The sequence below is a fragment of the Neltuma alba genome, unplaced genomic scaffold (genome assembly GCF_004799145.2).
Source record: "Neltuma alba isolate B1F8T4 unplaced genomic scaffold, ASM479914v2 tig00011167_pilon, whole genome shotgun sequence".
Classification (NCBI taxonomy): domain Eukaryota; kingdom Viridiplantae; phylum Streptophyta; class Magnoliopsida; order Fabales; family Fabaceae; genus Neltuma; species Neltuma alba.
This window is the reverse complement of record NW_021635897.1, coordinates 29,667-44,278: the sequence shown is the minus strand read 5'-3', so window position 1 is coordinate 44,278 and position 14,612 is coordinate 29,667. Positions and strand designations below refer to the sequence as shown.

Here is a 14,612-nt window from a genome sequence, read left to right as displayed (position 1 = left end):
TTCGGCTAATGTATGCGTTTGTGCGTTAAAACGAATTTTTTGTAAAAATGTCTTCTCAATTTAACTCCTAGCATAATGTAGTTTTTAATTTGATTTATCATAACATTATCTTCATATTTGGCTTCTTTGTCAATATAACATTCTCCATTAAACGATAAAAATCCCATTGGCAAATAATTGAAGTTGGTAATAATTTTATTTTTGAAAATTAAATTTAAAAATAATAAACCTGAGAGAAACATTTCATTTGCGCAGATCTTGAGAACTGTTCTGTCTGTCAGACAAGTCACGAGAGGTTTCTACCAAATGAGAGCCTAAAACGCAGTTCAACCCCACTTGACTGATTTTTTCTTTTTACGAGAAACAATTTTATTACTAGCTTAATGAAAACATACAAAAAGGCCTAAAAAAAGGCTTTAAAAACCAGCCTGTCCAATTAAGCAACTGTGAAGTCTAAGAACAGAAAGCAACAACCAAAAGATAAAGAAATATAAAAATTATAATATCAACTGCACCACACATTTGTTATTAAGAATTACTCCCACTAGTTCAAAATACAAGATAAAATTTATCCATTTATATTTATCTAAAAATTAGTTTAAACTAACAAATATGTAAAGCATGTATTTCTTTTCCCAAATATGTCTTTATTAATGAAAAGAATAAGTAAAAAATGTAATAAATGAATCAGAGAAGAAAGAAAATATATGTTAGGGATAAAATTGGAAAAAAAATTCGTCAATTAATTAGATAAAATTGAATGTTATCTTGTAAAAAAAAAAAAGTCTCTTCAACAAAATTCATCTTATATTTTGAATCAGTGGAGTACATTTAGTTATATTAATAAATATGTGAAATGCATTAACAACTAATGTCAGCGGTTTCTTCTTCTCAATGAATAAGTGTTAAATTGGTGATTGTACATTTAAATTTAATCACGGAGAGTTCAAATTTATTTAATGATTTCATGAAATCTTACTACGGTAATTTCTTTTGTTTGGAACCAAAATTTTTTTTCCCCAACTAAAATATCGAAGCATGAGGCCCGCCACACAATCGAACATCAATTAACCACCACCCCCTTGCCTGATTGTTGCTATCACGAGGTCTCATCCAAACAACACGCCGGAGATTTTGTCCAAAAGCAAAAACCACAAAATATATATATATATATATATATATATTTTTAAGCACCACAAAATAAGTCGAACTACATTAAAATAATGGAGAACACATATTTCATACCACATAGTACTACACATTTCATTTCATGGAGAATCACATGCATAATTAAGCAATACTAATTGTGTTTTATTGACTTGTGAGAGACAACTATGCTCGTTTCGATTTTGTTGAATCCCTAAATCACTGTATAATCACGCATGCATAGATACATATATACTTCTCCTGTCCTTAATATAAGGCCTATTTAACTAATTTGATTAGATCAAGAAAGTTATGTAAGCTAGTTAATTATAAGAAATATGACTCCCTTAATATCCTCTCTCCCTCTTCTACTTGATTATGGTTGAAGGAATATCTATAGGGGTAATTTAATTTAAGAAAAACTGATAAATATGAAAAATAAGTCTTATATTTAGGATTAAAATCAACTTAACAATTAGGTCCTATAGTAAGAACAAGAGGAATATGTTCTTTTATTGCTTACAAGTTTTATTTTATTGGACAAAATTTTGTTTAAGACATGGTCTGACACTAATACGAGCAATTCTCCAATAAGATTTTGTGTTGGGGGGACCGGCTAGTCCGAGATTTGACTGGTTCATTATGTTGTGAAATACTTATTTTTTTCACTAGACCTAATCCTACATTTATGTATTCTACAAATAAAGGGCTGAGTTAGATAAGCGTGGTGTGGGGATGACAACCAAAGGTGTTTTCTTCTTGAGGAGAATACCAAACTTCTCAGACACATCTAACTTTTGGTCTTCGGGTACCCTCCAATCAAACAAATGGATTAACGTTGCCATCAAATACATAAAGTTCCTCTCAGCCAGAGCTATTCCTGCACAAATTCTTCGTCCAGACCCAAATGGTAAATAATTGAAGTCATTCCCTCTATAATCGCATTTAGCATCCAAGAACCTGGTAGGATCAAAGCAAAGAGGATTGTCCCAAACCGAAGCGTCTCTATGTATGGCCCACACATTCACAAACACACGAGAGCTTCTTGGGATTTTGTAGCCTTCCACGTTTGTGGCTTGACTTGGACAATGAGGAACTAATAGGGCACCAACAGGGTACAACCTGAGAGTTTCCTTCATAACAGCAAACAAGTATGGTAGTTTGCCGATATGGGACTCTTGCACCATGTTTTCTCTTCCCACTACAGTTTCTAGTTCTTCTTGGATTCCCTTCATTACCTTCGGATTGTTTAAAATCTGAGCCATTGCAAACTCCATTGTGTTCACGGTTGTATCAGTTCCACCCGCCAACATATCCTACCCACAAATTACATTAATTAATACTGATCAATAAAATTACTCAATCTGATTGTAAATATGAAACTTAAATAACTAATTTGCAGATATTAAAAAATTAGTTAAATTAGTTATTTGTGAAAAATATATTGGTTTCCTTAAAGTAAGCCTTCTAATCATTTCCACAGAAAACCAATCCTTTGATTTTTTTTTTAAAAGAAAACCTTAATAATATATGTATGGAGAGTCTAGGCAAAAGAAAACTACAAATTTAAATGACAAAATAAATTGAAGTCTTATCTTTAGAATCAAAACTAATACCTTTGCAAAATCTTAAATTTAGGACAGGAGGAAGTATTTTATTTGTTTACTGAATTTTTCAAATTAAAATGTACATATTTTATCACTTAAACGGAAACAGATTACTAAAACACAAACATCATGTTTGAAAAACATACATATGTTCTGTAAAATGTCATATCATTTTTTGATGCAACACGGTAATCATATTGCTAAAACGTTGGTTAAAAAAACATTAATAAAACACAAACACAATACTATTCCAAATTAAAGATATATTCACACACGCACACACAATATGTTGATTTTATAATAACCAACAAGTTTAAACTAAATAAAGCATTTTAAATATTTATTCAAAATTCCAAAATAATATAGGGATCTAATTTGGCATTTTGAACTTCAGACTAACTAATTTTTCAATTAGCATTTTTAAAAGTATTTTTGTCATTTTCCCTATATATATATTAAATATATTGAAAGCAAATATAGTGCTACTACCAGCCGTTCGAGGTCAATGTAGGACCGCACTCCCGTCACTATAATGAAATATGAACCATTTAAAATTTTATTTTGATGGTTTAGATTTAAATTTTAAATTTTACTTTTTTTAAGAAATGTCAAATATAGAGTGTCATCTTTATTTTAAAATCTGTATCTATTAAAAAAAAAATTATCTAAGACATAAAAAAAATTGAATTGAATCTAGAACATCAAAAATTAATCTTAATAGCCTAGATTAAGATGAGCATTCCATGTTCATCTTATGAGCTCTAAACTGAAGGGAAAAAGATAGATACCATGAGAAGTGCCTTAACTTGGGTGATGGTGAGTGGCGTCTTGGAATCATGTTCACCCTTCAATTTCAACAAAAACCCTAAGAAATCCTTGCTATACTCTTCTTCTTTCTTCTTCAACCGCTGCTTAATCACCTTCTCAAAGATCTGGTCGAACTGCTGAACCGCTAAACGCATTTGTTGCTCCACACCCTGCAAATCAAACAGAGCCAACCACGGAAATATGTCCGATATGTTGGGCTTCCCAAGCAGTGCTACAATGCGCGCCACCACTTTCCTGAACTCTGCTCCCTTCATCATCATCTCATCATCCTCTTCCGCCGCCGTCCCACCCCATATCATGTTCGTTATGATGTTCAAAACTGTAAGATACATCTGCTGCCCAATATCCACCGGAGATCCCACCCGACTATACAAATAACCCACGGTTTTTTGAACCTCCTTGCGGCGGAGCGCACAGAGAGAATCCGTGGCGCAGTTGCTGACAATCCATTGCACAAACACTTTCTTCAGCATCCGCCACTCAGGTCCATAAGGGGTCCAAAGTATGTCGCTCCCGTCGTAGAATGCGACCCTGCCGGCGACGGTGACGCTGCGGTTAGCGAAAGTGAGGTCATGGTCTTTGAGCACTTGACGAGCCAGCGAAGGGGAGGAAAGGACGATGATATGTTTGGCACCAAGTCGGAGGGAAAAGATGGGACCATAGATTTTAGACAGAGAGGTGAAGTAAGAGTGAAGCTGGGGATGAAGACACAGAAGATTGCCGAACAAGGGTAGGCCTGGTGGACCTGGGAGTGTGTTGGAACCATATTTGACAAAGCAGACCCTTGCATAACTTGGGATGGCGAAAACGGCCAAGAAAGCAAGAAATATGAGCGTGTAAATATCCCACTGGCTTATCCAATGCACCAGATTTTGAAAGAAAGTTGAGAAAAATTCAATCATGATGGATATGAGACCTGTGAAACAAGCAGAAAAGGATAACCAAAAGGAAACCAGCTGTGATGAGCAAGTAACTGGTTCGTTTTGCACTAGCTTCCCTCTATGATGCATGTATATATAGAGAAGGGACGGATCCAAAGAGGGGTAAAGAAGAAAAATTATAGGTTAGTTTAGGGGGAAAATGACCAATTACTGATAGGTTGCTTAAAATTGAGTTATTATTTATAAGTAATGCATGATTGAACCATTTCTTTTAGAGGTGAATAAATGAACGGATTGATTGACCCATAATAATTCGTAATGCTTATTACATGGGTCCAATCTAAGAGCTTTAAAATTTAGTACTCACCACCCCTAGCTTATATCTGTAGTATGTATAAAGAAACACACCGGTACCATATATATGTGTGTTAAGTTATAAATATGTCTATTTCTATATATTTGAATAAAAATATAATATATATTTTACTTCGGGTTACCATCCACTCGTTTTCGAGGATAGGGGATGGAAATGGAGCAAGCTAGAACCACAAATTTCTACTATTCCTTGATATGTAAACCCATAATGAGATCCCTTCTTTTTTTCTTTTTTCCTCTTTTTAGCTGCCAACGTAAACCCACAATGATATCTAGAAGAAGGAGAGAATACACATGTACATAGTTTTTCTAAATCTTAGCTAATGATTATTGAAATCGTACACCATCACTAGTAAACACTAGTTAACTCACTTGAGAAATAAGTTTTTTCTTCTTATATATTACCTCTTGTCATTTTTGTCACTACAAAAAGTTTACTTTAGTTCTAAATATAAGAACTTAATTCATTTTCACTACTACAAAAAAAAATATTTAATGACTTCATTTTACAGCAATTAAAAAGAAAAGCACCGTTAAAAAAAAGCAGTAGTATTTTTGTAATTAACTCGTGGTAAGTTCGACTTTTATTGTAATATTCCAAATTTTGGGTCTCAAAGTGTAAAAATTAGCCTAAGATAGGTAGACTATTAAGTCTTTTTGAATAAGAGGCCCATAAAGGTAAGAAGAGAGTTAAAGGGTATTTAGGGACTAAACTGCAAATTGAGAAAACTCTAAAGGTTAAAGTATAAATAAAGTTAGAGATTTTGGTAGAGTTTTAGAGCTTAGAAACAAGAAAAGAGGTTAGTTACAACTTAAAGGTAATGCAAGAGGCCTCAATGAAATGATTTGTGAGGTTCAGTCTAATCAGGGGCAAAATCATAATTTTAGGGTATTAAATGCACCTTTAACTTTTCTCTTTGGGGAAAATTAGACAAAGTAGGTGAAGCAAGAAGGTGAAACACACTCATTCTATTTTTCATTTTTTGTTTTTATTGGTTCGTCTGATTGTACAGAGATTCCATTCATAAGATGCAAATAGAAATTCATTTTCAAGCCACATGCACATTACTTTATTAACTGGGACCTAAGACCCAAAAAGGCCACGCGCACATTATCAATTTATTAACGTCTTTATTTAGTCGCGAAACTGTAGAACTGGAGCCTTGCAATAATGCACCTTTCCAGCTGTCTTTTATTAGGAAATTTTATTTGTTAAAATTTCTTAATCAATTCATACATAATCCTGAATAACAAATATCTTGTGAAAAATGTTTTTGTTGGTTCACCCTTGTTACCATCATCATCATCATCAGTTATGTGATCTTCTACATGTGATCACTCCACGTACTCTTTATTCAATAATGCATATGATCCGTTCAATCATGTTGTTGAACGGATTGCAATTTTTCATTTTGGTTGATTTGATACGAGGATTTGTGGAGGCTGTGAGGTAGCGTCGATTTGATTAGCATTGTCACTACCTACTCTCCCAAAAGAAGGGCAATGGAGGGATGTTATCGGGAAGAGTTGATCAGATAATCTTAAGTATGGTGAAGAAATCGAGTAGAGAAAAAATAAAAAGAATATTTAAGGAAGCTATTGAGTGAAACTTTTTGGTGAACAAATCTAGATTATTAGTTATTAATAGAGTATAATGACATGTATAATATGGCTTGTTTTGATCTGTACTATGGCTTGTTCATGTATAATATAAATGCAATGGAACAATTAGAGAGACTGGACCTAGCTTTTGAATCTCTGAAGAAGCAGCTTTTTGGCCGTTTACACAGCATCTACCGCAAGCAGTTGTTTGAAAACACGGACAAATTACATGCTTTACCAGATAGGCTCATTTTGCCAGAGACGTCTGAAGAGGGCAAAGTGGTATCATCCTTCTCAGAGGTTGCGGACGTCAAATGAAAATGATCTTCGGGTTCCCATCTTGTGTGTTTTTGCTTGCTCCATCTGCTTCATAGGCGTGTGTTGTCTAATACATGTAGTGTCTCTTTGCTGGAAAAACCAGCAGGATGGTGTTGTCTTAACATGTTTTATTCTAGGAGCGTCGGTTAGCCATGGATTCTATTTAGTGGATTCGTGAAGCTCTCTCATAACTTGCGTTAGAGACCGGGGATGACTAGTCTGATTATTGACAGCGACATTGCAATTGCCGTCCAACTAGCAAGAGTTTCTGGACAACTTGGTGATGTTGCCATGTTCGGTCTATTATCTCCACTAGGTGGCAAATTCAAACTGGTCTCATATTTAGAGAAGGCAATGTATATATATGTGCGAGAGTGGTTAGCTAAGCATCACATTTGCGAGAATAAGAGGTTGTGTTGAGCCTCCCAGGGAACTAGTTACCTATTTTTACCGAGACACTATGCAGTTGCAGCTCCTCTCTCAATTTTAGTACTTCTTCTGATCTTATACGTAAGAGTTATTAAGGAAATTGATTCAGCTATTTGTCCGGGAAAAAAAAACAAGTGTACTTCTAAATAGTCTCTCTCTCTAATCATTTGCAAATTGCAACGGAAACCATCCTTATATGTAAACTCTTCTTTAATATGTTCACTGGATAGTTGGGAAAAAAATAATTAATCTGAAAAACAAAGTGAGTTGAGATTTTATATTTAAGATCCAAGCAAACTTCTTAGTTTTTACATTTAGGATTGAAGAAAGTAGGTAAAATTCTTAAGGTTTGCCCTGATTTTTTTTTTTTTTTCCAAATAATAGTCATAACAACAACAACATTCATGTAGTATATTAAAGCGTTTGTATAATTTCATTTCGGCTAATGTATGCGTTTGTGCGTTAAAACGAATTTTTTGTAAAAATGTCTTCTCAATTTAACTCCTAGCATAATGTAGTTTTTAATTTGATTTATCATAACATTATCTTCATATTTGGCTTCTTTGTCAATATAACATTCTCCATTAAACGATAAAAATCCCATTGGCAAATAATTGAAGTTGGTAATAATTTTATTTTTGAAAATTAAATTTAAAAATAATAAACCTGAGAGAAACATTTCATTTGCGCAGATCTTGAGAACTGTTCTGTCTGTCAGACAAGTCACGAGAGGTTTCTACCAAATGAGAGCCTAAAACGCAGTTCAACCCCACTTGACTGATTTTTTCTTGTTATGAGAAACAATTTTATTACTAGCTTAATGAAAACATACAAAAAGGCCTAAAAAAAAAGGCTTTAAAAACCAGCCTGTCCAATTAAGCAACTGTGAAGTCTAAGAACAGAAAGCAACAACCAAAAGATAAAGAAATATAAAAATTATAATATCAACTGCACCACACATTTGTTATTAAGAATTACTCCCACTAGTTCAAAATATAAGATAAAATTTATCCATTTATATTTATCTAAAAATTAGTTTAAAATAACAAATATGTAAAGCATGTATTTCTTTTCCCAAATATGTCTTTATTAATGAAAAGAATAAGTAAAAAATGTAATAAATGAATCAAAGAAGAAAGAAAATATGTTTGGGGTAAAATTGAAAAAAATTCATTATGTTAATTAGATAAAATTAAATGTTATCTTGTAAGAAAAAAAAAGTCTCTGCAACAAAATTCATCTTATATTTTGAATCAGTGGAGTACATTAGTTATATTAATAAATATGTGAAATGTATTAACAACTAATGTTGGCGGTTTCTTCTTCTCAATGAATAAGTGTTAAATTGGTGATTGTACATTTAAATTTAATCACGGAGAGTTCAAATTTATTTAATGATTTCATGAAATCTTACTGCGGTAATTTCTTTTGTTTGGAACCAACAATTTTTTTCCCCAACTAAAATATCGAAGCATGAGGCCTGCCACACAATCGAACATCGATTAACCACCAACCCCTTGCCTGATTGTTGCTATCACGAGGTTTCCCCCAAACAACACGCCGGAGATTTTGTCCAAAAGCAAAAACCACAAAATATATATATATATATATTTTTTTTTTTAAGCACCACAAAATAAGTCGAACTACATTAAAATAATGGAGAACACATATTTCATACCACATAGTACTACACATTTCATTTCATGGAGAATCACATGCATAATTAAGCAATACTAATTGTGTTTTATTGACTTGTGAGAGACAACTATGCTCGTTTCGATTCAGTTGAATCCCTAAATCACTGTATAATCACGCATGCATAGATACATATATACTCCTCATGTCCTTAATATAAGGTCTATTTAACTAATTTGATTAGATTAAGAAAGTTATATAAGTTAGTTAATTATAAGAAATATGACTCCCTTAATATCCTCTCTCCCTCTTCTATTTGATTATGGTTAATTTAAGAAAAACTGATCAATATGAGAAATAAGTCTTATATTTAGGATTAAAATTAACTTTACAATTAGGTCCTATAGTAAGAACAAGAGGAATATGTTCTTTTATTGCTTACAAGTTTTATTTATTGGACACAATTTGTTCAAGACATGGTCGATACCTATACGAGCACTTCTCCAGTAGGATTTTGGGTTGGGGGGATGGGCTAGCTCGAGGTTTGATGGTTCATTATGTTGTGAAATACTTGTCTTTTTAACTGGATCCAATCCTACATTTATGTATTCTACACATAAAGGACTGAGTTGGATAAGCGTGGTGTGGGGATGACAACCATAGGTGTTTTCTTCTTGAGGAGAATACCAAACTTCTCAGACACATCTAACTTTTGGTCTTCGGGTACCCTCCAATCAAACAAATGGATTAACGTTGCCATCAAATACAAAAGGTTCCTCTCAGCCAGAGCTATTCCTGCACAAATTCTTCGTCCAGATCCAAATGATAAATAATTGAAGTCATTCCCTCTATAATCACATTTTGAAGTTAGTTAAGTTTCGTCCATTTCCATCATGGTTATCTTATTGAGTTAGTAAAGGCTCTTTTTATAATCTTAGAAGCATTTCAAATAATTAGTTGAACTCTATTTTACCTTTTAAAGTTGAATTAAAACTCTTTTTACTATGGTAGCCTCTATACTAACTTCTTGGGTAAGTAATTAGGATTTTTTTTTTTTTGGTCCAAAGGGTAAGTAATTAGGATTAAGAGAAACATTGTTACACAACTTTTGTAAAACACGATATTTTTTTATAATAAATTTTCAACAGATATAAGTTTCTCAATTTAAATGTAAATTAGGTAAATAACCTATTATTGAAAATCTTTATTACTCCCGTTCCAAACAAAGCCATTCAAGAAATGTTATTTTATAAGGCATGATCAAAATTGTGATAAAATTTCAAAGACATTTTTCTCACCATATTTCAAAAATCATGTTTATTTCATATGAAAAATATTGTTGAGATAAATATTATTGAAAAGCTTAATAAGTCTATTTTCAAAGGATGAAACAATGTTGGAGTTTTCAATAAGGGCTGGCCCAGCTCTAAATGGTTAACTCTTGAAGGGTTAGGGTCTAAAAGGATCAGCCTTTGAAAGCTCACATGCTTTAAAATTATCTAATTATTGAAGCATGGCCCTTGGATATGCGGGCTCATGGCCTAAAAGGATTGGCCCTTTTATGTTATTTTTTAAGATTTAAATTCTTTTTAATTATTTAAAAAAACAAAATATTATAACTTCTAAAAAATTTTATTCAAAAAAACATCAAACATCAATAGACTATTATCCAAACTCAACAAAACCAAAACCAAATGAAACAGAGAAAGCGGAAAGATAAAAACTAGTAGCTAAAGATTAATAACATCAACATACTTATTATCTTAATCTTCATTTTCATCGTTATCATCAAGATCAATAATATTTGATTGTTCCTTATTACAAGTGAGCTATTCTTCAGTGATAAAAATATTAAGGTTTTTGTCTTCATCACTCTTATCTAAAGTAAAACTATACAGCAGTTACGAGTACAAATGAGAGTCTAAACATTTGTTAGAAAAAGAAATTTGTATACCTTGTTAAAACATACGAATCGATAGTAAAAGAAGATTTACTAGTTATTATAGTGATTGGAATGCTAAGAATATTAGCTGTCATTCTTTAAAGAATTGGAAATTTATTTTAATCATTGTTCCATCATTCAAGACATCTAATTCTTTTCAATTATCTAGCTTAACTATTAGTTCTTCTAAATATTTTTATAGTTCAAACTTATCCATAAAAGAATTATTCATAATTGTATAAATATATCAATAATAATAATAATAATGATAATAATAATAATAAAGGTAGGCTTAAAAGGGTTAGTTTTTTTATTTTTGGACCTTACAGGGTGAGTCCTTTTAAGCCCAATTTTCTTTCAAACCTCCAAAAATACAAACCCAGCCCTTCACTTAAAAGGGTTTAAATAGAATGACCCATCGGCTTGGTCCATTTTGATGGCTATAAACAATGTTCACCTGAAACGTATTCATATTTTGAGATATTGTAATAACTAGTAACATTGATCGAGGGTCAAAGCTAAAACGTTTCTGACCTTTGATGACAATTTCAATCATATATTTTGAAATACAAAGCTTTATTGATCATCTCTTATTATATTAGAGATTAGATCAGACTTAGAGCTTTCTGATAATACGTTATTAGCATAATTTAGAGTTAAATTAAGAAAGTTATGTCTACTGAAAGTTTGCCTTTAAAAATTGTGTTTTGCAAAAACCAGACCTCAGAAAATTGATTTTGTACATTAAAATCGATTTCATGCCCTAAAAATTTGATTTTGACAAGCGATATAGATTTTATTAGCCTACTGTGTGCTACTTTAACACCATCAAGCTTAAGTTCAAGAGTTTATGAAATTACAGGAACCAAAATATTTTAGATGGCTAGGGACGAAAAACAACCCAAATATATATATATATATATATATATATATATATATATATATAAAAGAACCAAAACTGAAACTTGTTAAAATTATAGGAACTAGGATCTGGACCCATCCATGTTAGCATCCACATAATAAGCCACGTCTATCTTAGTCATCATTTCATGTCACCCCACTTATTAATAGTGCTAGTGCTACATAAGCAAAATTAAAATCGTTAAACTCAGAACCAAGTCCCATACAAATCAAAATAAGGGTCAATGTTTTGAATGATATAAACTATAATGATTAAAAAAATTAAAAAAAATATAGGAACTAAAATAAAAATTTATTAAAAGTACAAGGACCTAGAATGATTTTAACACTTTTATGAGTTTACGTCCCCGTTTAATCTTTCTCTATTGTTTGCTTTCTCTTGCGGGCTACAATTTTCTACCTTCTATAGCTTTGTTTCTCTCATTTTTATGCCTCAATTGGTACGCGGAAAATATTTTAATAGAAGTGAAAGTGAGTTTAAAAGTGTGCTTGATATGGCCATGGAAGTATGATACTCCTCTGGTCCTAATTATAAGACCCAATTGACTTATTTGAGGAGATTAAGGAAGTAAGTTAAGTTGGTTATTTATAATAAATAAGTGTTGTTATTCCTAAAATATCCTTGCTAATTAAGTATATTGGCTAAAACTATCATTATTAGAAGGATTATCTTGGAAAAAAATGCATAAATATAAGAGACAAAATGGATTGGGTCTTATAATTAGGACCAAATAAAAAGTCAAATTGGGTCTTATAATAAGGACCGGAGGAGTATAATTTTTTTATTAATATAAAATGACAAATATACCCTTCCCAAAAAATTCTAACCTCCACCCAAGATAGCCACTGCCACCCCATCACGCACCACAAAAACGTCTGCTGGCCACCGTAGAAGCCACCACTGGTCACCATCAACAATGACATCGTAGAAAACTAGATCCAGATCAAAGAAATCACAATATAGAAGAAATCATGACCTATCGACCCATCGTGAAGCGAGATCTGAAATCGAAGTACAGATGGGGAAGAAAAAGATCTAAAGTCAATGGTGCTACCGAAAGATGGAGAAGAGAGACGGAAGCTAGAAGAGGGACTAGGCGACTGACATTACTGCTTCTCCTGCCATACCACGCACTCTTCGCCATTGCAAATTGAAGATGGAGAGTGGGATCGACTGCAGATAGCATCCTCCGCCATCTGTCATTGACCTCACTTTTAGAAGCCAGTGAAGATGGTGAGCCAAGGATGAACGCTGTCGCTATCATCCTCATCGTCATAGTCAGTGATAATGTGAGGGGTAAACTTGTCAATACATTATAAAACCAAGGGTATAATTGTGAGAAAATCCCACATCCATAGAACTGGTTTCAATTCCATGGTATCCAATTCTATCAAATTTGATGGAAGTGGGAGTTTCGTGTAAATAAGCTTCCACAAAACAAACATCCCAAATATTAATTCCACTTCCAATTCCAGTTTTACATCCTCAGTTCCAATGAACCAAACGAGGCATTAAAGAACAGTTCGTTCAATTTTGGAGACATCCATTGGGGGCAAAATTGTCCTTAAGGATAATGTCTTTGAGATCATCTAAAATTCCTCTTTTGCTAACACATGCTGCGTAAACTTATTAGCATGTGTTGGTATGCTCCTTTAAAATCACAATCAAAGATGTGTCTTTTATGAGCTCATCCCGATGTGTCAATAGAAGAATGACACTTTAGGAGAAAAAAGTACCTACTTCATTTCAATTATTTTGTTATAAACGTTTTGCATATGGATTAAGAAATTACTAATTAATGTAAAATATTACCTTTTGTAGTAAAGGTGTTTGTATAGAAATCAAAACCATAATTTTGAAAAGCCAAGCAATCCCAGGAGTCCTCTTTTTTTTCTTAAAGGTTTGAAACCATGATTTTGAGCATAATAACAAGAATATCAGACACGTTATGTCAAAAATAACCTGATCTTCTTAAATTCTTTTTAAAATCATCATAATAAAATGAATAAAAAATTACTATTAAGCAATGCTAAAATAATACGGTTATCATTGAAATGAAATATTAATGATATTATTTAAATAGGTATATTAATTTATAAATATATTTTATCATTTAAGAATACAAAACAATTATTTATATCATTTTTACATGAATACCACATTGGTTTATATCCTTTTTAGTAGTTTAGATATGAAAAGGTGATTCTCACCACAACCATTCAAACATTTTTAATTTATCAATATCACTTTTTCACATAATATACTGTCCACGATCACTTTTTACTACTTTTTTTAAAAATCTGGTTTCTAAGAATTAATCCAAACAGCTTAATAAACTAGAATACTTTCATTTAATATGTTCAGAGAGCCAAAAAAAAATTTAGGCATGACAATGTATATAAACCCATATTTGCACATGTGCCCACAGAGAAAGAGAGATAGAGGGAAAGTTTTTTTTTTTTTTGGTTACACGAGAGGGCAAGAGCCCAAAATAAATAAACTAAACTAGATAAGGATTGAGTCCCAAACTATCTTTGTGCCACAAGGTCTTCAAATGAGAAGGACCAGACTCCGACAATGAGGAGCAAGATAAACCTTCCTTCGGCAGAGCATCAGTGATATGATTTCGCTGCCTTGGATTGTGAACAATAGATAATCCCCAATCAAACGCAATCATTTTCTATATGTTCGAAAAGGTCAAGCTGCAAGTTGGGGGAGGTCCATTCCCGTTACGCGGATCCGCTAGATTTTTAGAATCATACTCTAAATTTAACGTGGTGAACTAAAGTTCGAATCTTCGCTAGGAGAGGTGTCCACATTTAGTACCCGACAGTATCTCGAATAGGATTGCCTCCAATAGGAGGATACCTATGTTTTAACCCAAAAAAAATTCCTACATCCAAATTCCGAAACAATTTGAAGCCCCT

At 32.5% G+C, this 14,612-nt stretch overlaps 1 protein-coding gene across 1 annotated transcript; it reads right to left on the bottom strand.

Annotated features, from left to right (window-relative positions):
* Nucleotides 1-1,678: 1,678 nt before the first annotated feature.
* On the bottom strand, nucleotides 1,679-12,961 carry LOC114762013 (geraniol 8-hydroxylase-like). The gene is made up of 4 exons (XM_028951466.1): nucleotides 12,796-12,961; nucleotides 12,513-12,617; nucleotides 3,542-4,497; nucleotides 1,679-2,462 (listed from the first exon to the last, which is right to left on the bottom strand). The coding sequence occupies exons 1-4, from the start codon at nucleotides 12,959-12,961 to the stop codon at nucleotides 1,842-1,844; spliced, it is 1,848 nt and encodes a 615-aa protein (XP_028807299.1). The 3' UTR covers nucleotides 1,679-1,841.
* Between the last annotated feature and the right edge of the window lie 1,651 nt (nucleotides 12,962-14,612).

Excerpts from the sequence above, each read along its gene's own strand:
- LOC114762013 (XM_028951466.1), bottom strand. The coding sequence starts at position 12,961 with ATGACGATGAGGATGATAGCGACAGCGTTCATCCTTGGCTCACCATCT. Across the intron at positions 4,498-12,512 it reads AGTGGCTATCTTGGGTGGAG|GTCTCATATCCATCATGATT; the intron begins GTTAGAATTTTT and ends CTTGTTTCACAG. Across the intron at positions 2,463-3,541 it reads AAGTTAAGGCACTTCTCATG|GATATGTTGGCGGGTGGAAC; the intron begins GTATCTATCTTT and ends ATTTGTGGGTAG.